General features: G+C 36.9%; 1 protein-coding gene across 1 annotated transcript in view; it reads right to left on the bottom strand.

Annotated features, from left to right (window-relative positions):
• LOC107553663 (coronin-7-like) overlaps positions 1-27,681 on the bottom strand; it is a 164,739-nt gene that overhangs the window by 93,400 nt on the left and 43,658 nt on the right. Inside the window, exons 8-9 of the mRNA XM_016235949.1 lie at positions 4,934-5,017; positions 4,708-4,790 (exon numbers count right to left, since the gene is read on the bottom strand). Of these exons, the coding sequence (XP_016091435.1) occupies positions 4,708-4,790; positions 4,934-5,017 (167 nt within the window). The remainder of the gene's footprint in view (positions 1-4,707; positions 4,791-4,933; positions 5,018-27,681) is intronic.

Here is a 27,681-nt window from a genome sequence, read left to right as displayed (position 1 = left end):
AATACATTATTAGAAATGCCCATTATTAATAATTAAATATACATTTAAATCTTAAATGAAATTATAAAAATAAATTATTACCATTTCTATAATTAATTATTAAATATAAAAATATAAAACAATTCAAATTAAACAAAAAAAATAAAAATATATAATATGGACTTTCTGTAATTCATTATCAAATAAAAATATAAATTGAAGTCAAAAAACAAATTATATAAAAAAAAATTAATACAATTATGGACAATTATATATCTATAATTAATTATTAAATATTAAAATATAAATTCAATGAAAAAAATGAATTAGATAAAGAAATAATAAAATAATATAAACAGTATTATAATAAATTATTAGAAATGTATATAATAAATAAAACAAAATATGGTAATCCTTTAATACCATGTCCCTATATATACAGTATATATATACATATGTATGTAAAGTACCACAGTACTAAATGAGTGCCATATTCATGTACCATGGTATTTGCATAATAATCCAAGGTACAAAAGAAATGTTACCATGGTACATATACAAAAACCTTGAAATTACCATGGCCCAGCGTCCAAAAAATTATTGTATTATTATTATTATCGTTATTATATTTAAGTTAGAAAAAGTACCTTTTTAGTGTCATATTCTTCAATCCAGGACTTGATTTGACTATTTATGCAAACGCCAATTTACACAGAACTATTGCAGAATTACAAACACACATAACCAGCCTTCTTTCCATCCGTTTCCGAGAAACGGCTCGTAACGAAAGATCAATCGTACCACAATGTGCGGCTGCAAAGTAAATCACAACACAAAACAGGCATGAACCATAAAATCGTTATTAAACAAAGCAAACAAAAGGGTAATTCCTCATCAGGAGCCGCAGGAGGGCAGTTACTTGTAGCCATTTCCATTTATAAACATCAAGAGGTTTAGCAACATGATCCTGCCTCAACTGACTCAATGTTTGCAGCACGCCATTGATAAAAATCCCCGTCCAACTGCTTGATCAACAGGACGGTTAAAGCTAGAATATGGATCATCATTCAGTGAAACTCCAGCGACTTTAAAGGAGGATTTCTGCAGTCTCCATGAAGCATAAGAGCACTATGATCATGTCTCAGCGGTAATGCAGTGATTATCTGGCTGGTATTTCAGCAGTAATCCAGTGCGACATCAGTTTATGTGCCATGAGACCGAAATCAGGATCCTGCATTATCTCTCTTGGCTCGTTACGCTACACATTTTTAGATAGCAGACAACAGCTGATCTGTTTTTTTGCTAGCGAAGGGAAGTGGTGATTGCATTTTCCCCCCAATTTACTTCTTGATTCCAGTTTGTCCTGGACCGTAACCAGTCGCGCAATTAAGTGCAGAGAAACTCAGCTCTGAGCCGGCGGTCCTGGAGAATAAAACTCTGGAAATAAAGAGTAATGGTGTTGATACGGGATCAGCTTTCACTCCATCCGCTCTGATATGAACAGATTATGAAACAACAGGCGAGTTTTAAGACGAACACGGCTCCAAGATCTGACGTATACAGCTGAAAGACAGTTAGATGCAGGAAAATGCAACATAAAATGCAAAATAAAGCCCTCGCTCACATCTGCTGGCCTCGTGCATGAGATTTTAAAGAGAGCTGAGCCTCCATTACAATCACCATCATTTGTGACCCTGGATCACAAAACCAGTCTTAAGTCGCTGGGGTATATTTGCAGCAATAGCCAAAAATATAAAAATAAGATATTTTGTAAATTTCCTACTGTAAATATATTAAAAATTAATTTTTGATTAGTAATATGCATTGCTAAGAACTTCATTTGGACAGCTTTAAAGGCGATTTTCTCAATATTTAGATTTTTTTGCACCCTCAGATTCCAGATGTTCAAATAGTTGTATCTCGGCCAAATATTGTCCCATCATAACAAACCATACATCGACGCTTCTTTATTCAGCTTTCAGATGATGTATAAATCTCAATTTCGAAAAATTGACCCTTATGACTGGTTTTGTGGTCCAGGGTCACATTTGGAGTCAATTCAGCTGAACAGAAGTGCATGAAAAGTGCCTCTGAAATAGCCATTGATGCACATCAAAAAAATCAGGAGACATGAGGATTATGCCAAAGCTCACTTTATAAAATGGACCAATAAATTAAAGACATTTCAGGGATGCTGGAACTATTCTGAAAAATTTTGCCTTACAAGCTATATATAAATAAAATAATACGACTATGCAATACACTACATTGGAATATGTCAACTGATCATGTGATTACAGTGTAAAAAGCTTGTAAATACAGATTTTTAATCTAATGTTTCAGGCCCAGAGTTGCCTTTTCTGCCATGGAAGCACACAAGTTTTAAGCTTCAGCTTCATTGGCACAATTTTGGTGGGGAAAGGGTCACTGGGACCTTTATTTTTAGGAGTGGACTGAAGCGTTAACGGCTGTCTATGCTGGTGCTGACATGAGGAAAACGTAAGAATGTCGGACAGCTTGACTCCAGATGATATGCCTCTCCTCTGTCAACCAATAACACAACAATGGCAAATACTTCATCCCTCCTCCAACCAGTCAAGAAAAGAATGGCAGATGGCCCAGCAGCTCAGTTGTCTCACATCTTTCAGTCCAAGCAATCAAATAAAGTCACAATCTGGCTATTGAAACAAGCTTCTGAGATCCTGTGAAACATTCACTGATCGTATAATCTCCTACAATGGTGCATATATCACTCTTAAAAATAATGGTTCCATCCTCCTGACCAGAGGAAGCAAGGCCAGACCCAGAGAGCCGGGTGTTTAAAACACTACTGTGTAAAACTCACGCAAACAAAGCATCATTAGAGAATAACCTCTGTGTGTTCATGCTAGAAAAACGTCTCTCCGCTCGCTCCATACACACCTCTACGGCTGAGCGGCGCGCCGGACCGTAGCGCAAACCGCCCCGCTGTCCAGAGGAGAGGAAACAGAGGTGCTGCTAAAGCGCTGCCACAACACAACCGTGTAAACTGCAGGGTTTCTTCTGTAAACACGGCTGCAGGAGTGCCGAGGCACATGGGATCCCTCACACGAGTGCTGCCCGCCTGTCTCTCCTGACTGGACCTCCGCCATCACAATCAGAGCGTATACAGCCACGCTACACAAATAAACTCCACAATGCAGAAACTGGAGAAAGACTTGAACCAGCTCTTTTGAGGACCACATTCACATGCACAAGCATATTCCTAAATCACTACTAAACTGTACTTCATTATATTATATTTTAACTACATATTCAGACTTAAAATTCAGCATAAAGTTGCAGTCACAGGGTCAGATTTTTTATTGATTTTGAAAGAAGTCTGGTATGCTCATTAAAGGAACACTCCACTATTTTTGAAAATAGGCTAATTTTTCAACTCCCCTAGAGTTAAACAGTTGAGTTTTACCGTTTTCAAATCCATTCAGTCGATCTCCGGGTCTGGCGGTAGCACTTTTAGCTGTAGCTTAGCATAGATCATTGAATCCGATTAGACCGTTAGCATCTCGCTCAAAAATGACCAAAGAGTTTCTATATTTTTCCTATTTAAAACTTGGTTGTACGGCAGCAACATTCCTTGATTATTACGCCGGAATGAGAGTATAGTTCCTAGCCACATCGGCCCAGAAAATTGCAACTTTTCATTTTCCGTCGATCTTAGTACACGATGTAACTACAGAAGAGTCAAGTTTTAAATAGGAAAAATATAGAAACTCTTTGGTCATTTTTGAGCAAGATGCTAACGGGCTAATCTGATTCAATGATCTATGCTAAGCTACAGCTAAAAGTGCTACCGCCAGACCCGGAGATCGGCTGAATGGATTCGAAAACGGTAAAACTCAACTGTTTAACTCTAGTGGAGTTGGAAAATTAGTTCCTTTAAGGATGCATTTATTTGATTAAAAATACAGTAAAAACTGTAATAATGTGAAATATTTTTACAGTTTAAAATCACCATTCTCTATTTGAATGTATTTTAAAATGCAATTTATTTCTGTGATGCAAAGCTGAATTTTCAGCATCATTACTCCAGTCTTCAGTGTCACGTGATCCTTCAGAAATCAGTCTAATATGCTGATTTGCTGCTCAAGAAACATTTCTGATAATTAACAATGTTGAAAACACTTGTGCTGCTTCATATTTTTGTGGAAATATATATATAAATATATATATATATATATATATTTTTCAGGATACTTTGATAAACAAAGTTCAAAAGAAGAGCATTTATTTGAAATAAAAATATTTTGTAACTTTATGAATGTCTTTACTGTCACTTTTGATCAATTTAATGCATCCTTGCGGAGTAAAAGTATTGATTTCTTTAAAAAAAAAAAAAATTCTAATAACCTTAAACTAAATATTAAAAGAAATGAACATCAGTCAATATGCATACGGGAGTAAGCATCAGAAAATAACATGCATTTTTCCATTTACTGTGCTTTTGCATGCCGTTTCAAAGGATATGAGAATTAATGCATTGATAAATGTTCTTTTTTTTATTCAGAATAAAGGAATAATGAACTATACGCATGTAAATGTGGTCATTGATGCTCTCAAAGACAATGTTTTTCTTCCATCCAGCACACGCATTTACACACCTGCAGACTGCAACTATTTTCCCTACGCAAACCACAGAAAATCGGTCACATGTAGAGCGCATAAATTGCATTGGTGGGATTGACTTACGCGTTGGACGTGGCCAAAGACAGCGAGCTGAGAGACGAGCTCAACTTCCTGCTGTCCCAGAGTCTCACTTCCTGCTGCCTCATCTGCAAACACAGATGCACTTACACTTCACATTCCATTATTAACACATCGGAGAAGCAAACCCATTATAAATGAGTGATTTAGTGCACATTACACTACATTAAACATAATGCACGTTTAAGTATGTAGTAAACTTCAGAATTACCTGGTTAAAGCCAGTCGTGAGCAAGCTGTCATCTTTGACCCAAAGAACCCGAGAGTCTCTATTAGCCTGATGACCCTGGACGCACTGTAGAGACACAGAGAGACATATGAGACACTCATGAAAGCTTGACTGATTGATAAAATAGGTCACATGCTTTCAGCCAAAATCAATTGACAGCCAATTGACACTTGCTAAGCATCAAATACAAGCAAAGATTGGCTTTGGTGAATAAATCCTTTGCCAGTTGGCTGCTGACCTTATTTGCACATTAAAAAAAAAAAAAAAAAGAAAATACTTTTAAACCGCTTTCTTATATAGAGACAGAACAGAGATTGAGAGATGAATGGGTTGTGTTGAAAGCAGATGTCTGACGGCGGTCTGTCTTGAACCATGATGACTGAACGACTGACATCTAGAAATGCATCCTCTTCCTGTCCTTTAAAGTTGACCATGTGATAGCAGGCAGATCAGGGCCTGTGAATGACAGACGGCGAAATCACTCTGACATCCTAACCATGCTTCTGAAACGACGCTGCCATAATCACTAGCGGCAAAACAACAGTTCAAACGCTGGGGGAAAAAGATGCTTGTCTGTATTTGATACAGAGATTTCTAAAGGCACTGTGTATTTATGCGCAACTATGAAAATAAAAAGCTCAAAAGAATGTTTTTATAGAACATCTGAAATAATGTTCAGAATTCTAAAAATAAGTTTCAAAAGTAATTTAAAAAAAAAAGAAAAGAAATAAAGTGATGCTAAATTCAGAATGAATAAACAGTTTTAGAGAAAAGAAAATATTTAAAAGACAGTTTGAAAGAAAAAGCTCAAAAGAACAAACGTTTGATAGTAAGTTCAGAAGAAAATGTTTTGGCTTTGCTGAGTAAATCAGGAGCAAAAATTGTTTTCACTTTGCTTGTAAAAAATGTGACAAATTAATTGCTGATTGCTAGTCAATTTCACAATTTTGGACACGTATGTATTTGCTTTTTTTGGAAAGTGACTTTTGTTCATTACCAGGTATGTACTGTATTTATTATTATGAGCACCATGCAAGCTGCAGTTGAGCTTTACTGGAACAAGCCTTTTATCAAGTCATGATAGATAGAAAAAAAATCAACCTTCAACTGTAAACCTCCACCTTACACGCTGGCATATAAAGGTTCTTTACTGACATCAAGAACCTTTAACATCCATGGAATCTTTTCATTCCACAAAAGATTCTTATAATGGAAAAAGGTTCTTTAGATTTTTAAAACGTTCTTCACACTAAGAAAAAAATGGCCATTAAAGCATGTCAACATATTCTGTTACACCAAATACACAAAATAATGATCTTTAAAAAGCATCATATGACACCTTTAAGAACTGATCACTGAAAAGTTCTTTAGGGAACCAAAAATGGTTCTTCTATGGCATTACTGCAAAACCCCACTTTTGGTATACCTTTATTATTTTTTTAGAGTGTACACTTGTTAAAAAAACAAGGGTTCAAGGGGATGTGAACTTTTTCCATTTAACATATAATCTTTTTCCTGATTTAACACTACAGTCTTAACGACAGGATTTTTCCTCGATGAAACATCTTAAAACACACTTTACCACACAAAAACAACCTGATAAACAACCTGTCTGAAGCTGGAGTACTGATGGGACGGGTTGAAGAGGAAGGAGGTGTCAGCGCCAGGGTAATGTGAGTTTGGGTGTGGAGGTCAACATCTGAGTTTGGATGTAAGCAGTTATTGATTTCATCCGAATGGAATCTTATCTCCACATTAGTTCAGGAGGAGTCAAACCACACACATTCACACAAATACGAATCATTTCCTCTAGCTGCGGTCATCCCGACCTGAATCACCAACACTGACTCTGGAAATATCTATTGGGCTAAAGAATCAGGAATGTTATACTTTAACAGACAAGATCCGTTTGTCTGCATGGCCCAAACCCACATCTGACTGCTCGTATACTCCTAAAAATACAGGTTCTTTATTGGCATCTAAGGTTCCATAAAGAACCTTTAACATCCATGGAGCCTTTCAAATGCACAGAAGGTTCTTTATAGTGGAAAAGGTTATTTTTAAAGTCCCCATGAAATCAAAATTAAAGTTTCTTGGGTGTTAGTATCAATATGTTAGTCTTAAGGTTATCTATAAAGCAGTGTGCTCCAAAACAGTGACAAAATTCGCATTTATAAGATATAAGCATTCAAAGCTTGCAGTTCCTCACTTCCGCCAAAACGGCTCAACGATTTTTTTGACGTCACATCGTACTTCATCTTCTCATCATATCTTCTGACCAATCAAATGCTCTCTAGAATCCGAAGCGCCCGCCCCCTGCACTATAAATAGACGCTGAATCTGCGGCTGAAATCAGTCGCTTGTTCACAGTGTAGTTTTTCCTGTACGGTGAATGGCTCGAAGTGCACAATGTAGGTGATAGGGAACATTTCAGATAGTGTAAATATGCTTTCGATTGGTGCAAATGAGGTCTGGTTTAACGTTGTTTCACGCGAACCGCGGCAGCGCACACAGTCTGATTTGGACTTTGGCTCCGGTCCAGAGACGCGATCGCACGGAGCGGATCATATGCGCAAATCGGCATATATTAAAAACTTTTACAACTACACAGCCTCAGCATGATTATGACCACTATTTTGTTTTACTAAGAGCTTCATATTGAATCTAGGGGGTAATCAATTAGACTGTGGCTGTCAAATACGGCTTTACCGAGCTCAATGGCTCTGGCCCGAGCAGATATAAACTAAACGCTATTGGCTATTTTAAAAAGGGGGCGGGGCTGCTCGATATGTTCCGCCCTCTCTTCCTGTTTCATTTGAAATTACGTCACCACATAGAATAATGCTGCGTGTTTCAAGGCACTTCAGGGGACCTTTAAGAACTGTTCACTAAAAGTTCTTTTAGGAACCCAAAATGGTTCTTCTGCGGCATCACTGTGAAAACTTCTTTTTTTCAAGGCATTCCAGCAGATGACGTAAGATGTAGTTCCGTAAGTGACAAATGCGGAAGCGCAGAGGAGAGAGCAAAACAAAACATCGGTCATGAATTAGAAGTAGTAAACGATGATTTGTAAAGAAAAATGTCGAAGGATTTCGATATAAGCCAAGAGGAGACTGGTTTTCCTTTGCTGTAAGCGAGACTAGCATATTTTAAATATGGATATTTAAATGCATTGATTCGCTTCAGAAGGCCTTTATTCACCCCCCGGAGCCATGTGGAGCACTTATTATGATGGATAGACGCACTTTTTTGAGCTTCAAAATCTCGACCCCAATTCACTGCTATTATAAAGCTTGGAAAAGCCAGGACATTTTTCCATATAACTTTGATTGTGTTCGTCTGAAAGAAGAAAGTCATATGGCTTGTGGGTGAGTAAATCATGGGGCCATTTTAACTGTCCCTTTAATTGTCAATAGTGGTTAACTTCAGCAAAATAGGCCAAAATGATCTCGTGCCCTAGATTCGTTTTCAGACAGACTCACGCCAGAGTTCACGCCAACCAAACAATTGACGCTGACGTCAAACGGAGCAAAAGCTCTAGCGTAAACGCCCTGAGTCTCTCGTCCTCATGGCATATCTGGATGCAGTCTGGAGTTCACAGGCATCTATCAACCGTGCACACGCCCAGCACATAAAACCACTCTCACATGGATCACGGCTCTCAATATATGTCCCTCAGGGGGGACGTAGCTCTCGAGCCATATTGTGCTCTGTCGGACCTCATCTGGAAGGTATGGAGGTCTTTGGTCCACATCCAGGAAGAAATATGGTTGCTGGATGAGGACCAAACATCTTCAGCCTCGGGGCAGAGGATGTGCAAGGGAAGAATCACAGAACATGGGTCAGATCTGTAATCACTCGCAATTAACAAATCAACAGTAATGATAGGACTTTTTTTGCAGTCTGATACAAAAGATGCACTTTGCACACTGTTTAAATCGCTAGACATTGTGAGCTGTGAGAATTAGGGATGCACAGTATTTATAAAATATTATATAATATAAATACAATTCTATAATATAAATATATCATATAAATAAAATAATAATTAGCTATTATTTATATATATAATATATATAATTATTAACATTATAATATCAATTATTGCCTAATATATATATATATATATATATATATATTAGGGCTGCACAATTATGACAAAAATCACAATTGTCGATTATTCCCGTGAAATTGTAATTGCGATTATTAATTTCAATTGTCACAATTTACATTGATTGATGTTTATATCATAGTTGAGGTATACCTATGATGAAAATTACAGGCCTCTCTCATCTTTTTAAGTGGGAGAACTTGCACAATTGGTGGCCGACTAAATACTTTTTTGCCCCACTGTAAGTGGACTTTGAACGATTAATTGCCGCTTTGAACGATTATGTAATTGTAGCATCCATAATTGTAATCGCGATTAGAAATTTGATGAATTGCGCAGCCCTAATATATATATACACTTATGTTTTATTCTATATTTAATCTCTTATATATAAACATATTTAATATATTAATTAATTTAATTGAATATTTAATTATAAATGCTTGTTTCTCTTGCCATCTTCTAACGCTCACTTAAAGTTAATGTTCAAAAACATTAATAATTTATTAACACTGTTAAATGTAATCTTCAGCAAATCTCATGATAATTATTTCAACGTTATGGCTAATAACTTTTAATTAATAATATGCTAATATTGATAACCTGGCAGATATTAAATTGTACTTACTAAATGTTACAATAGTATTGTGTGTAAAAAAAAAAAAGAAAAAGAAAACACTATAACAAAAATCTTTATAAATGCTACAAGTGTATTTAGGCATCACAAAATTATAATGTACAGTGTTTCAAATTATATAATCATTTTTGTGATTTGCTCAAAATTATTAGTGATATTAGTGTAATAAAATAAATAAATAAATATATAAATAATAATAAATAACAAAACAAATAAAAAATAAATACACACAAAAAAACTAAATAAAACTATATATATATATATATATATATATATATATAAAACACTGATATGGCCAATAAACAATCCCTAATAGGTCTAATAAGTCAATTTTTCATTCTTTATATTACAATCTTGTGATATCTAAGTTCACTTGTATCACTTTAAATCATTGTTCATTTTAATATCTGCAATTTTTCAGGTAGAAATTTAAAACCAGTGCATCCCTATTGAGAATATGAGTCTGAACCCCAAAGAGCGACAAATCAAAGGTAGAAGAAAGTGAGAAGGAACAAGAGATGAAGACAGCAGGTCTGTCGTTTGAGTGTGTTGTCTGCAGATGGCTGGCTGAGAACACACACATTCATCAGTCTGTGTGAACTCTCAACCTTTCTTTCTCTCCGGTCCCCCTCCTTTCCCTCTTGTCCTTTTCGTCCTCCCTCCGTGAACAGGCCTTGGCCAGGCCTCCGAGCGACCTGCAACAATGTGTTCGCAACGCTTTGAACAAACACTGGCAAGACTCGTCCTGAGAGAGACTGCTGGCACTGAGTTTGACTGCAGCGTTTAGGAAAATATGAAACTCCGAGCCTGACTGGAGGACTGGATATTGAGCTGACTCGCGCTTCACAGCTTCACAGCCATCCCCGTCCTGCCAAACAAAACCACACAGCACTGAAATCCCTCAGCAACAAATCAACCCGTGATTAGAAATGAAAACACACTGAGGTGCCCGATAACATCACATCATTTCCCATGCATTATCAAATATGGTTATCTTTCAGAAATTCATTCAGCGGAGATTACGTTTCTGTTATCATCAATAACACTGTTCAAACAGCTGGACAAAAAGTTGTGACTATAACAGAACAACACTCAAATTATAACACAACACTGTTGAATTCTTGATTCTGACTGGCACTCCCAATAATAAATTAATAATACATTTTAAATCAATCATTTTAAAAGATACAAGTGAATTTAGACATAATTTATGAATTTAGACATTTATTTTTTTTAGTAAATATTATAGTTTTATTAATATTTTCAAAATATGTAATTTTCTTCTATTTTCATTATTACTTTATTTTTCATATTTTTCATTTAAATATATATATATATATATATACACATATAATTTTGCATGCAAAAATAGCATTGAAATACTATTATAGTTTTTATTAATATTCCGAAAATATTTTTATTTTTTGTTTTCATTTACAAAATTTTTTTTTCTTTTCGTTTTTTTATGTTTTATATATATGTTTTTATGTTTCAGTTTTAGTTATTTTAGTACATTAAGTTTACTAAATGAAATTGAAACTAAATGAAAATGAGAAATGTTGGAAACTAGTTATCTAATTTCTTTAATCTACAAAAACACTAACAATACACTTATATTCATAATACAATCAATGAAAACAAGGCTTAACATCTTATGTAGTGTTGCTTCTCGATCTTGTTTTCATTTATCAAGTAATTTTTTTCTAGTGTATTAATGCCAGCTTAGGCTGCTTTAAAGTACTTCCTTATGAAGTATTTATGCTTAGAGACAAAAAAAGTCTTTGTTACCACATGCACATGTGTTCATCTTGTACTATAATGAGACTAATTGATGCCAGCCTGTCGCATTAGTCGAAATAAATGCTCATACGAGGAGTAGCGTGCTTTTGTAGCATATACTGTATAGTGAAGATGACGTCAAAATCTTACTATCTTATCCTGATCTGAGTACTTCACTGTAAGACGCATGCCTAAGAATGTACCTGCTAAGAATATAATCATAAATACCCTGTAAGATGTTTAGCAGATGAAGATGTTGGAGGATGATATCATGAGTGCTGGTCACGAGTGTTTCTGCAGCTGCGCTCAGGAGGAGAAAGAGCCATTTATCATCCAGTTTGGCTTTATGTACCAAATAAACGGTGGTTGACGTGAAGGGTGTGAGCGTGGTAAACTATTAGCTCCTTCACATGTGCTTTACAGACATGCCGTCAATAACGTCACAGGAATCAATCAATCATGATGATACTGCATCCGCAGTAACTTCTACCGAGACATTCAGTCACATTTCTGTTCAAGTTCAGGAGTTCTTACCAAACAGACTTTCAAGACAGTGCACATATTAACCTTTACATGAATGGCACCTCATATTCAAAGCTCACTGAAAAGTATGCAAAAAAGTGAAACAAGAGCACATAGCAGCCCTTCTGAGACCTAAATCTACAGTTGGGACACCCTGCGGTCTCATGGACGTTACCGATGTGAGCAAAGGCCAAAAGGCTTCCAGTTCATTTCAAATGTGTCATTTGGGACGGAGCCATTGTGTTAGTGGCAATTTCCAAAGTGAATAAGTAAACTAGCATAAAAAGTATACTTATCAATGTAGCATGAAAAGTATACATATCAAGTACTACAAAATAAAGACCCTACAAAAACAGTCAACCCTACTTAATACAACTCAAAGATCCTAGAACAACAAAGTGACAAATCTGACAAACGATTTCTTTACAATCAAATTTGGAAAACTGTTATGGAGATTTTGATCTGGCTGAATTTAAAAAGATACACTACCGGTCAAAAGTTTGTAATAATTACGATTCTTTTTTTAATGTTATAAAAAAAATGTCTCTTATGCTCACCAAAGCTGTATTTCAGCAGCAAATCAGCATATTATACTGATTTCTGAAGGATCATGTGACACTGAAGTCTGGAGTAATGATGCTGAAAATTCAGCTTTGCCACCACAGGAATAAATGACATTTTACAATATTTTCACACAGAAAACTATTCTTTAAATTGTAATAATATTTCAAAATTTTTACTGTATTTTTGATCAAAAAAAGACAGCCAAAAACATAAATAAATAAAAATAATAATAATTAGGAACTTTTTACCACGTACATGCTAGTAAGGGTGAGCAATATTGCCAAAAAAAAAATCTATTCTATAAATAAATATTCTGCTGAGTGTGTTTTTGTGCTGGTACTTTGGCTGATTTAGGCCTGTCATGGATAAATAAATATGACACTAAAACTGCCAGTAGGTGGCGACAAGTCCCTGCCTTAATGAGTGATTCATTGAATCATTCCTTCAAACGATTCATTCAAAACGGCCGACTCATTGAGAAACAAAGCAAGTGACTGGCTGTATCCGAAATCACATACTTTACTACAATATAGGAGGCGAAAAACAGTACGAGACAAAAGAAGTATGTCCGAATTCACAGTACTCATGAAAGAGTAGGCAAAAAGCACCCGGATGACCTACTACTTCTGGTGTGATTCTGAAGTGTGCATACAATGGACACTTTACTATCCCATGAGGCCACGGGAGAGGGTTTATGAATGACGGTGAAGCGACGCAACTGACGCTGGGAGGTCACGTGACGATGACAACATGGCAAATGTAGATTACATTCATTCTACACACATTCATACTATGTAGAGCGTACTCTTTTTGCGGTCGCCAAGTAATTACTTATCCAAAAAAGTACCTACTCAAGAGAGTATGCAGCCCTTGTCTTTATGAATGGATCATTGAATCGTTGACTCAAATGATTCGTTCAGAAAGAGAATTATTCAGAAACAAAACGGTGTTACAGTGTTGCTCTGAGATGCACAAATGTCCTGCTCCGGCTTTGTTTGGATTTGGAACTATTTTCGTTGGCGAAACAGAAAAAATTAAAACATAATATTGTGTCTAAAATGCAAGTCATTCAATATTAACTTCTTGTTTTTTGTACTGTTCTTGTATAAAATATCACATTTGCTATTGCGCTCATGTGTGTGCTGATATTCGAGAAAACAGCACTCTTGCATGTGTGTATATATACACATGTATATATATATATATATATATATATAAACCAAAAACCCATACAGAGACATTTGTTTGCTTTCATATCTCGAATTATAGGGGATTTGCGATAGTATCAGCTCGCACATCATTAAAAAAACAACAATTTTGATATCATCATAGACAATAAATGCTACACACCAGACTAGCTGACCGAGGAGGTGTTGCCAAGACACCTTGATGTTTCTTTAGGACAAGGATTTTAACTCACTACTCGGCTGCAAATTACTCTGACACGTCCAGTAAGTTCCTGAGATTCATCTCCAATAACGTGGCCCTTCAGAAACACACACACGCCAGCGAAACGACATGAGAGCGCCCTGTTTTCTTTAGCGGAGAAACAAAGCGCAGCGTCCAGAATTCAGCTCATGCTAAACGAGCTGAGATCAAATCAAATCCATGCAGCCGCGCGGCAAAGACAAACCCTTCAGATAGCATTTGAGAAAACACCCAGGAGAACCTGAGATGATAAAAAAAACAACGAAGAACACCTGAACACCGGGAGAAAGCCAAAGCTCAAAGTCAGCTCCTGGTCGAGCGAGGATTTAATGTAGAGCTTCGCTCCCAACCAAAACAACCTGAAGGCCCGCTGAAGGGCTTTTTTGTGCAGCGAGGTTAAACAGACGGAGAATGCAGCTGTGTCACTGACAGAGAATGTCGATCCACCCAGCGAGAGGACTATCAGGTGTCCTCCAGCACATGTGGGAGCAATTTCAACTTCTCTTCTTCTCCCGCACTTCATACGCTAGCGGCAGAGAGATCAGTGAGCAGCAGACCTCAGAAATGTAGTGCGACTTCATATTTTCCCCTCTGGGTAACCATCTCGCTTCTTTCATTGCTTTTCCAGTCGTGTCTCGCATCTGTCATTGATGCTGCTGCTGCTGACCTCTGTCGGAGTGATTCAGCGTTAGGTTTCCAAACAACTCCTTTCTGCTGGTTTGCTTAAGAAAAATGCCCGTATAATAGGGTTGTTCGACATGTAACAGTAGTACAGCAATTTCTGGTGCTAAATAGACCCGTGTTTTTGAACCCTAGAGTCAAGATGAAAACAAAACTGACCCTGTTAACTGTCTTTATACATGTTCCTGATCTAACTGCGATTTCTCGGTGCATGTTATTGAAAAGAAAGTTTTTTTTTCCCTCTAATACTTAATCACAACCCAGGTTATCCATATAATGTAACATTTCTGATGTGACAAAGCAGGATATAGACTTATATTTCTGTTCTATTCTTCACATAGCTACATATAAATTACTAAACATTTTATATTTAAATATATTTATTGTATTTTTATTTTTTTTGGCAAGGATTAATTGATCAAATGTGACCGTAAAGATATTTGTAATGTTGCAACAGATTTCTATTTCCAATAAATGCAGTTATTTTGAACTTTTAATTCCTGAAAAAAATATTTCCACAAAAATTTGAAGCAGCACAACTGTTTTTCAACATTGATAATAATCAGAAATGTTTTTATGAGCATCAAATCAGCATATTAGACTGATTTCTGAAAGATCATGTGACACTGAAGACTGGAGTAATGATGCTGAAAATTCAGCTGCGCATCACAGGAATAAATCACATTTGAGATATTAAAAACTATTAAAAATTGTGATAATATTTTACAATATTACTGTTTTTCCTGTATTTTTGATCAAATAAAAAGAGACTTCTTTCAAAAACATTACAAAATCTTACCAACCCCAAACTAAGTATATTTTGTATTCTGACATAGTGATAACACTCGTTGCCTTCTCTAGTGAAGCTCAACCAGGTCTCGTCCCATTCGTCGATCTATGTGATATCACAAATCCCGGAAAATATGCGTTGTAGTCCAAACGAGTCGTTCGTTGTAGTTTTTGAAAAGTGATTTCTGTTGAATAAAATATCTCCTTTTGAAGTGGACTTTGAGCTTTGTAACTTTTGCAGATCTTTTTTTATGCTCAAACAGCAACATTACAGACTAACTAAAGTTGAAAAAGTGAAAAAGCATAATAGGACCCCTTTAATGAATCAGTCAAAAAGATTCGTCAGAGTTATCCGTGTGAATCAGACTCACTCACTCCCTGAACATGAAGCCATTAATGTCAACAAAGCAAATTCAAAACGTGCAAGCTTGAAATTTGGTTGTTCATATGACAAAATGTGCAATTAAAAATTAAATAGCAAAAGCACATTAAAATGTTACCAGAAAATACAGCTTTTTTATATTTTACTTATAGCAGTATATAATTAGTACTTTCTCCATAGTAATTTTAGTGTGATTTCACTTAATGATTCTTTATGATTCCCATCAGGATAGAAGGACTGACACTGATTATAATATGAATAAACCTAGAATTAGGACGGAAAGATTAAACGTACAGCACAAGAGATGGAAAATAAAGATGGGACAGCGGAAAAGAGAAAGCCAAAAGGAAAGACTTTAGGATAACCATCAGATCAACGGGACCCCAGGACGCCAAACCCACCAGACAGATGGAGGAGTCAAGCGAGTCCATTTAAACGGTATATACTGGAGATGAAGATGCACATTATGAAAAGACATTATTTTGTTGATTTATGTCGGCTTGGAAAATGTATACTGCAGAAATTAGAAACTCATATTTTCATACACAATCACTGAGTGCAATGGTGCAGATGTGCATGTATTTTCATAAACCGCACCAGCCAGGAATATTTCAGTGAGTAACGAATGTGATGGAGATGTCATGAGAGCTCATTTAAGAAGTGCTTCAACAGTTCATGAAACGAACAACAGCTAAATGCATTTGTTCACATTCATGTCAATGGAGAGCTGTTTCATATATTCAAATTATTAGAAAAAAAGTCTAGTAATAACAGTAACTGACCAAGTAACATAAATCAATAAATAAGTACATTTTCCCACCCTTGGATGACTGTGTTTTCCACGAGTTTGCATTTTGATTATGGGTGTTTCTTCAACTTTTATGATGTTTATTATAAACAACAGATTGTTAAATAAAGGTCACATTAAAACGGTTTTGGAAACTTTCTACCAGGCCTTCATCATTTATTTCTGCTACTTTTCAAATGTATTTTATGTTTAGGTTTTATTTATCCACATCCCAGTCCCAAGACTGCAGTAATAAAATATGAAAATCATAAAAAAATAATGGCATTTTTAAAACTATGACCTACACAAAGAAGGAAAACAAACATAAATCTATGCTTCTTTATATTAATAATTTTTTCCAAAATCAAGATTTTCCAAAGTTACTGCACATCTGCCAAGGAGACAACAGTGGAGAATATGAGATGAATGTGAGAGTGAAGAAATACATTAATTAATAACCATAAAATTAGCCATAGCAAGACAACCATACAGAACTACCAAATTTTGCTATAAGTTTGATTGCATCATATAATAATTGCTGTTAATAGTGTTCATTGCTTAATTGATTTTTCCGTAAATTTCTGCCATATGTACATTAACTGACAGTCACCACTGATAAGCTAAATATTGTAGAAACTTAATTTGTTGTAAAGTTGCTTTGCAACGAGTTGTATCGTGAAAAGCGCTATACAAATAAACTTGAATTGAATTGAACAAACGAGCTGATCCTTTTATTCCAAAAATGTGCAATTATCATTTCGATCATCATCATGTAAGAGAAAGTTGGGGTGAAAAACTGGAAAAAACATTGTAAAATTAAAAATTAGTAAACAAATTTAACTAGTCTGCACAAAAAAGAAAAAAATATTGGTTGTGCAAAACATTTTTGACTCAATTAAATTAATTTTACAAATAATTAGAAACAAATGACAAGGAATAAACAATGAAGGTAACTGACTTTTTCTCTCACAATTCAGACTTTTTCTCAGAATTGTGATAGAAAGTCGCAATTGCAAGAAAAAACTCAGAACTGCGAGATATAAAAATTTCTTGCTATAGCAAATTTATATCATGCAATTCTGAGAAAAAAAGTCAGAATTGTATAAATTGTATAAAGATAAAAAGTTGCAATTGCCTTTTAAATGTTTTATTCATTGGTGGAAACGGGCTTCCATAAGTAACACATGGAATTAAACATGACATTTTTAAGTAGAAATAGTATTTTCTTGTAAAAGTACTCCAATAATCTTATTTTATTTAGGACTCAGAAAAAGCAATAGTGTGAAAAGTGTTGAATCTTTGAACGTTCACATGACCAAACGGTTGATAAATAAAAACCAAGCATCACTGATCTCTGTTGGAAACGACTGATAGTTGTTGAGATATAATGGCTGTTCACGTGACTGAAGCAGACGCTCGACACACAGACACATCTACAGCAGGAGCCGCTTGCACTGGAAAACACTTGCTGACTTAACTTAAAAAAAAGTCTTCAAATTTTTTGTTATCTTAATTTTTTTCGGTGAGATGCAGTTGTTTCAACATGCATTTTTGAGTTGAAACAAGTTATCATTCAACGTGCAGCTTAGTTGAGAGCCAATAAACTTGAATTTTCTTGTTGTCTGGACAATTTATAGAAAAATTAGTTATGTCTAAAAAAAAAAAAAAAAAACTATTTACAGTCTGAGGACTATTTTGAAAAACTGTCTTGTGTGGATTAAAGGTCTGCGCTCTTTGACTGACACAGGGCTCAATTTCTAAACTCTGCTCTTCCGTATAACCGCTCACCACACAGACGTCACTGCCTGCCGTCGGAAAGAAAGACAAATATTGGCATCGGGCTGTAACTGCCAGATGGAAAAATCAAAAAGAGGGGGAAAATGGAGAGCAGGAGAGAACAAATGAGCGCTTTAGAAAAGACAGCAGAGGAAGAATATAAGGAAACGGAAAAGTTTCTAAGACTATGAGCTGCAGACAGAGAGTGATGGGAATCAAATCAGTAACAGAACCAGAAAGAGGCCTGACCAGAGCTATGATTTACACATTTACTTTCCATAACTACCAATCTACCTACCCAACTATCTATCTACCCACTCTACCTACTTACCTTCTGTCAATCTGTCTACCCACCTATCCATCCATCCACCTACCTACCTACCTACCTACCTATCTATCTATCTATTCATCTATCTGCCTATCTATCCATCCATCCATCCACCTATCTATCCATCTACATATATATCCACCTATCTATCTATCTATCCATCCATCCATCCATCCATCCATCCATCTACCTACCTATCCACCTACCTACCTACCTATCTATCTATATATCTATCCACCTATCTATCCAGCCATCCACCTACATATCTATCTATCTATCTATCTATCTATCTATCTATCTATCTATCCACCTATCTATCATCCATCCATCCATCCATATATCTATCCACCTACTTATCTATCCATCCATCCATCTATCCACCTACCTACATATCTATCCACCTATCTATCATCCACCTACCTACATATCTATCCACCTATCTATCATCCATCCATCCATCCATATATCTATCCACCTACTTATCTATCATCCATCCATCTATCTATCCACCTACTTACATATCTATCCACCTATCTATCCATCCATCCATCCATCCATATATCTATCTATCCACCTACATATCTAACTATCTATCCACCTATCTATCCATCCATCCATCCACACACCTATCTACCCACCTATCTATCTATCTCTCTATCTACCTATCTACATATCCATCCACCTACATATCTATCTATCTATCCATCTATCCATCCATCTATCTATCAAACATCCTACTCGTCTATCAGGTGACGGGGTCAGCAGGCAGAAGGTTTGCCGTTTATCTAGCGCCATGACTCCTGTGAGGGAGACTAAAAATACCGAGAGAAAGACGGAGGTTGAACAGACGTTCACTCGCCGAGGTGCTTTCTCACCGGTGTTGACTTACAGCGCCTGGCACTCGACGTCCAAACAACTCCTGCGGCCTCACTTACTTCCTGAAGATCTCTATACCTCATCATCTATACCTAAACTCTGCTCTTCCGTATAACCGCTCACCACACAGACGTCACTGCCTGCCGTCGGAAAGAAAGACAAATATTGGCATCGGGCTGTAACTGCCAGATGGAACCACCTACATATCTAACTATCTATCCACCTATCTATCCATCCATCCATCCACATATCTACCCACCTATCTATCTATCTCTCTATCTACCTATCTACATATCCATCCACCTACATATCTATCTATCTATCCATCTATCCATCCATCTATCTATCAAACATCCTACTCGTCTATCAGGTGACGGGGTCAGCAGGCAGAAGGTTTGCCGTTTATCTAGCGCCATGACTCCTGTGAGGGAGACTAAAAATACCGAGAGAAAGACGGAGGTTGAACAGACGTTCACTCGCCGAGGTGCTTTCTCACCGGTGTTGACTTACAGCGCCTGGCACTCGACGTCCAAACAACTCCTGCGGCCTCACTTACTTCCTGAAGATCTCTATACCTCATCATATCTATCTATCCATCTATCCATCCATCTATCTATCAAACATCCTACTCGTCTATCAGGTGACGGGGTCAGCAGGCAGAAGGTTTGCCGTTTATCTAGCGCCATGACTCCTGTGAGGGAGACTAAAAATACCGAGAGAAAGACGGAGGTTGAACAGACGTTCACTCGCCAAGGTGCTTTCTCACCGGTGTTGACTTACAGCGCCTGGCACTCGACGTCCAAACAACTCCTGCGGCCTCACTTACTTCCTGAAGATCTCTATACCTCATCATCCTGCAGCACGGCTCACGACCAATACAGTTACATGTAATGTAAACACATGAGCGGTGAACATAATCACAGAACTGTTAGCTACTTTTAAAATTGCCTATAAAGTGGAAGATATAGATTAGCATTCATGAACCTTCTCCGATAACCAACACCAGTGGGAAAGTCGTACTCTGTTAGCACAGACGTGTGCCGTTTGCACGTAAGCTGACGTGGCGTTTTCAGAAATAGTCCATCACAGGTTGTGTGGTAAGATAACACACACACACACAGCTAACACGTCACAAGCGCTTCCCTTAAACGGAACAAGTAACCTGAGGATTTCAGCATCAGCCTTTTAAAGGTAGCCCTGGTTTTATTTAAAAGCCATGTTTCCGGAACAAGCATTGAATCACGATGGACGGGCGAGCACTTCGCCAAGAGGAGGTCAGGGTGTCCGGGGCAGTGGGGTCTGACGCAAATGGAGGGGGAAAGTAACTCAATCCAGGTCCTGTGATTGCTGGGAAAAACGTCATGGTGCAAAAAGCATTAGCGATCGCGAACGCCAAGTCGTTGAAAGTCATATCAAGTCATGAAAATCCACCGGCAGCCGCAGCATTAATTTTCATTGAGGCCACATTGCTCAACGGCATCTGTTAAGGCAATATAAATGGCTAAAAACAGCTTTAAAAAGGGAAAATAGAAGCAGCTTTCTCATATAACTCAAGCAGCTGCTTGGGGGGGGGGGGGGTTATGAATTATGAAGTATACAAATAAAAATGTAATACAAAAGAAACTGATTTAGATAAATACAATTTAATATATAATAATAAAAGAATTAAAATAGAATAATATAATATAAAATGACAATATTAAATTATTAGATATATCTACCATTAATTATTAAATATAAAAAGCATACAATCAATAAAAATAAAACAAAATAAATAATAAAATAAAATGAAATAAAAATAAGATTTTATTGGAACCCTGTAACGCCACGCACTTTGATGTCAGAATAAATGGAAAAATTCCAACAAAACTTACTTTTGATTAAACAGAAAATGATTAAACTGAGACAATATTATAATCTATTCTTCAAAGCAAACAAGCGAAAAACCTAGATGACAGGAGTTTGCCTAACTGAAGAATCATCCATTAGTGATCTTCGTCCTGAGCTGTTAAATTTAAGGCTTTAATTGTGTGAAACCGAACGGATCAGTGTTAAATAAAACAGCACAGAAGTGGAAGAAAAGCCTGTCATTATTTTGCCACGACACTAATTGTCCTAAATCCCTCTGAGGAAGAGTTTGCCAGACTGCGGTCGACCTCAGGACGGGGACGGCGGATTGGCCACATGAGGGGAGAGAACCTGGCACTACCGCTGTCTCAGACGGGACGCAGGGGCCCAGAGGGAACAGACATTCGCCAACAGGGGACTGAAAGTTCTCAAAGAGAGAGACGATTCAGCTTACATTGAGAAGGACAGTGTGACAAACCTCATCCACATAACAACACAATAACAGTGCAGCAGTGACGAAGCTATAATTTATCCAAATTTACTTCGGTTTTTAGTCTTAAATCCACTTTTAAAAAACACATCCAGACTCAAGTGGACCAAAAGACAGTAACAAATCTCTTTTTTTGGAAAATGGACAACTAGAATATAAAAAAAAAAGTTTTTTGAAAAAAAGTGTATTAACAACTTTTCACTTTTATATATTATATATTGTAAACGTAACATTAATTAAATATAAATAAATATTAATTAACACTAATAAATAAAATAAAAAAAAGTTGAATATGGGAAAAGTTCAAATTAAGCTGCAGAAATGCAGAGAAATTTATTTTAATTAAAGATAAACTTTTTTCCTTTTGATAACACTGATAAACAATATACTGTATATTTAAAAAAAAAAATTTTTGCACAATAACACCAAGATTATGTTTTAAACAAGGTCAGTTTTGATTTCATGTTAACTCGAATGACTACACCACACAACCCAATCTGTGAAATGCAAAGAGAAACAAACACTAAGTCATCCGTTAATCTGATCTCGCACGCTTTGTAAATGAAGCGGCTGGACAACAGCAATCTGGAGATGAATCCGGCCTGAGCAGCGTTTACAGATCGCTCTACTGGCTTTCATTTCCTCACAGCCACATTAAAAGTGCTCAGTCTTCAAAGCACAATGTGCAAACTCAAATCCACATGTGCAAGAAACGAGCAGCCAAATCACAGTGCACACACACAGACAGTCACAGTGCTCTTGACTTGAACTTCAAGTGAGAATGAATCTGAATCACCGGTTTCTCAGCACAAATGATTAGAGATGTTGGAGGTCGGTTGTAATCTTGTCAATGAATCCCAGCACTTCTCTTTTTACTCCTCTTTTAAACAAACAGACCATAAAACCATAGGCATCTGTTCAGCTGAATATGAATCAACAAATAAATCTTAAAAAACAAAGCAGAACACCATGCCTGTATCTGGACTGGACTTGGTTTCATCTGCAGTAGTGCTTTGTGTGGCCGTAAGAAGATGGCTGAGCTCAAACAAACGGCCCCGCTACCAGTGTTGGGGAAAGTTCATTTTAAAACTAATATATTATAATATTGTGTTACTCCATGAAAATGTAACTAATTGCATTACTTAGTTACTTTTTATGTAACGTAATGCATTACATTACTTTAGCGTTACTTTTTGTCACCTGGGCTGGGCTTGCTTATTTGTTTTAACCCCAAAGTTATATTTTTGGCAACTGTAAAAGCCATTTCACAACTAAAGTGAAATGAATAAGCCTCGGGCTGAAGGAAGGGCCTCTGCACCTCACTCCCAGTTTCTCTCAACATGGGGACAGGAGAGATGTGTATAAATGTGAAAACAAAGTAACTTGACTTACTTATTTGAAAATGTAACCCAGATATTTCACTGTACATTTAAAAGTAATGGCGTTACCAGTTACATAATTGCGTTACTTGTAATGCGTTACCCACCAACACTGCTCAGTGGGGGTCTTCGAGTCAAAAAGGTTGAGAACCACTGATCAATAAATCTTAAAATCAAGATCAATTTACTTGAGGAGACAAGATAATACCAGATACTTGTTCTCACTGATTGTACTTTGAATATGAGTGTATTCTGACGGATCTTTTCACTTGGGTTAATTATAAAAAATACACTTATATTCAAGATAAAAATCGATGAAAACATAATATCTTAAAACAGTGGTCGCCAACCCGTCACTGTCCCAGTAGACCCCGAAAAAAACAAAGTTAAATAAGTACAAAAATGCATTACATTTATGGGGTTATATTAATGTATCACTGAAGGGAACTGTCTTGAGAAAAGTTTCGATGGCAATGGAATTTTCTTCTCTGTATAAAGCACAACTCTGCTTTGTTTACAGCGGTAAACTAGGAAACGCTACAGTGTGGTCGGTTCATAAGCAGTGTTGCCAAGTCCACGGTTTTCCCGCGGAATTGGGCTACTTTAACACTGTTGCCACGGGTTGTTGCTCATGTCCGCGGGTTGAAGCGACCCCAATAAAGTGATATTTAGTCCCTGGAATGTGAATTTTACTGGAAGATCCCCACCGAAAAATGTGTATTTTACCCCAGGAATGTGATTTTTACTGGGGAACCCTCCTCGAAACACGATTGGACTAGTTTTATTGCGAAAACCTGGCAACCCTGTTCATAAGCGCCACCTGCTGTCATAAAGTGCGTCTCATTCAGACATGCTGTTTCTGCTTCGTGCAGATGTTTTATGTAGCAAATAAATAAATAGCACCTAAAGTCAGACCATTCTGTTTTTGTTTTAAATCCTGAAATTAATCTAAATCAAATCAAAAACAACGGCCCGAGCAGATCGTGATTAAAATGCAGTGGTTTCAAATGGCTAGATATTTTTGTTTAAAGCCAGTTTGTTTGTTATAAAGCAAATAGCCAATAAATACATTTGCTTAAAAATCAGTATCAGTATCAGAATCCAATTTGCTAGTTAAAAAAATTACAAAAAGAAAGAAAGAAAAGAAAATCTGAATTCTGAATCAGCTATGATCGGCGCATCACTAATTAAAATACGTAGTAAAAGGCCTCAAATTTGAAGTACAATCTGGGATGTCTTTTTCGATCAATTCTTCAATAGGTAGATCTTGTCTTTCATAAAGGCAGAGATCAGGGATCTTGGGCCTAAAAAGGTTGGTGACCACTGTCTTAAAATATTATAACTGGAAAACAGGTCAAAAAAGTGGTTCCTGAAGAAACTCCTTAAGATCCACCTGATCTCGATAACACTGTGTGAAAGGATCAGATTTCATCTGTGTGATGGAAAGCCAATCCTGAAAATTGGATTTGAAAACCAAATCAGATTTGTGGGCAGTGTAAACACTTCATCACTCTAATGCCCGGGTCAGACTACACGATTTTAGCCCGATTTTGCCACGATTTGCTTGACGTAGGGCAGGGATCCTCAAATCTGGCCCACGAGATCCACTTTCCTGCAGAGTTTAGCTCTAACCCTAATCAAACACACCTGAGCATGCTAATTAATGTCTTCAGGATCATTAGAAAATCACAGGTAGGTGGGTTTGTTCAGGGTTGGAGCTAAACTCTGCAGCGCATTGGACCTCCAGGGCAAGATTTGAGGAACCCTGACGTAGGGTGTCGTGGTGATTCGTAAAAGACAATGGGCGTCGGGACGCAAGATTCCATCGTTTCAGCTCGTGCAGTGTGTCATTGTGGACGACAACTGATTCCGCGTCTGCGATGCTTCACGACATCACGACAGAAAGACTAGCATGTTTAATTTTTTTTTTTACGACGAGTTCTGTCACATTGGTGACGTTGACCAATAGCAGCACAGAAGCTCGTTCATGCACAGGTTTCAAACATGGCGAAACGAAAGAGAGATGATGGTGCTGCTAGGTGGAATTATGAGATGGAGGAAAGGTTCGTGGAGCTGTGGCAACAGTACTCCTGCCTGTATGATGTGTCCTTGAGGGACTACCACGACAGAACAAAGAAAGAACAATGCTGGCGAACTATGGCGGAAGCGCTTCAGCAATGTTAACACTCTTGTTTTCGGAAGCCAGTCGCTAGTTCCGCCTTCTCGTCGTTAAAGACGGCACGCGATGAATGGTCGGGAAGCAACGCGTAGTCTGACATGTTTCTTGTCCACGCCACGACAAGATTTTAGGAGTCAAAATCGTGAAATCTGACACAGCGACTATCGTGACCGACAAAAATATCGTGTAGTCAGAACCCGGCATAAATGAAAGCACAACATTTCTTGCCTTTTCACGAGACGTTTAAGACGCAAGTCCCGCTGAAAGCTCAACATGGGCTGTAATCAGTGTGAGCGGCCTGTGAAAACACGTCACACCAATAAACCGCTGAGGAAAAGACTCGTTAGCTCAACGACACGAGGCTACGAAGATCAAGCACCTCCTCCTCTCATCAGTCCTCGACCAACGGCTTTCCCGCTCGCCTCTCTAGTTTACTCTGCTAATGAGTCCCAGAAGAGGGGCGTACGCAGAGGACAGACTGCGAATAGTGTCCCGATCAATCAGGCCACGAGAGCTGATAACGAGCAATACATCTGCTATTATACTAAAACACAGCAAACGTTATAAACAGTATAAATAAATAAATACAATCGAAAGTAAATAAATACACAAGTATAAAAAAATAAAAATAAATAAATGTAAATATTTTGTCTGTATTTATTAATTTGTTTATATTTACTTTTTATTTATCAATTTAGTTACACCCATGTAAGCAATTAATTAAATGAAATTAATAATTTAAAAAGTAGTAAAAAAGTTAGTAAAAATCACTAAATACATACATTCAGAAGTATAAATAAATAAAATATATATATAAATACATAAAATAATCTAAATATAAACAAATATATAAAATAAGCATGAATAAATTCATTAATATAGTACATATGAAGTATAAAAGAAAAAAATAGGTAAAAAGATGAATTAATTAATATTCAATTTGTTTATTAAGACCCCTTGAGATGTATATTTCATTTTCAAGGGGGTCCCAACATACAGTGTTAAACAATCAATATAAATTCGTAAATATAAATAAAAATAAATACAGAAATGAGTAGAAAGAAATATAAATAAACACATGAATAAATTAAAAGAACAAGTCGATAAAAACAAAATAAGCATAAATTGATAAATAAAAAACTAAATATAAATAAAAAAAAGAAATTAGTATAAAAAAAAAATAATAATAATAATATTTTAATCTCTTTTTTCAGTCTATATCTCCACTTTGAGTTTACAGTAACAGAGGGATGCTTTGAATACTTTTCAGCACAGTGATGAAGGTATACGGTTGAATCTGTTGGCAGAGCAAAACAAGGGTCTAATTTACTCTGAATTTACTTCTGAGTCACACAAGTCGGATAGACTCCAAAATATTCAGGCCGCGAGTGAAGGAATCTCATAGCTCTTCATTGTCCAACGCCTGGAGAGCTGGAGTTCACACAAGTCTTCTCCTCCGGTTGCCTAGGGATTCAGGGTTTCATCTGCAGGTCCCAGCGGATGATTGAGAGTCCTCGGGATGTGCTCCTCCCAAACTGCGGTGTGGGATGAGGAGATCGCAACAGGGCTCTGCTGGATTCCCTCCCAGAGTTTCGCCGCGCAACCCGCCATCTTGGCTCCAGGTGTCGGACACATGTGTGCGCTGGGATAATTAGCTAGAAGAGGAACGTCTCTGCTAATGAGGCCTCGGCACTGAAAAACACACACGCACATGTGCCGAGACCTCAATCCTGACTCCAAAAACACACACCTCAGACTTCACAGAGCCGAGCTCTCGAGATTCCTTCACTCACGTTCTAGCGCTTAAATCCCGTACAGTCGCACCCGGACGGAATCTGCAGACTGGCGGGAAAATCTGCGGAACACTGCAGAATGGATTGGAATGAAGTCGAGATTAGAGAAAATACTAATTTTCTGCTACTTATTGGTACCTGAAAGCATAACTAAAATGTAAATAAACAAAATGGATGTGCATAATTTCATAAATGAATGCAGATACCGCCACAGTCTTGCTTCTAGCGTAGATAACACTCTTACTAGTTAGCTCAACATGTTCTCAGTGATGCATCTTTTCTTTAATTCAGACTTAAATTGTGTGTGTGTGTGTGTGTGTGTGTAAAAACACACACACACACACACACACACACATATATACATATATATATATATATATA

This window comes from Sinocyclocheilus grahami, unplaced genomic scaffold, assembly GCF_001515645.1.
Source record: "Sinocyclocheilus grahami isolate Dianchi unplaced genomic scaffold, SAMN03320097.WGS_v1.1 scaffold476.1, whole genome shotgun sequence".
NCBI lineage: Eukaryota > Metazoa > Chordata > Actinopteri > Cypriniformes > Cyprinidae > Sinocyclocheilus > Sinocyclocheilus grahami.
Note: the sequence above shows the minus strand (reverse complement) of the source record. Positions and strands in the feature narration are given on the sequence as shown.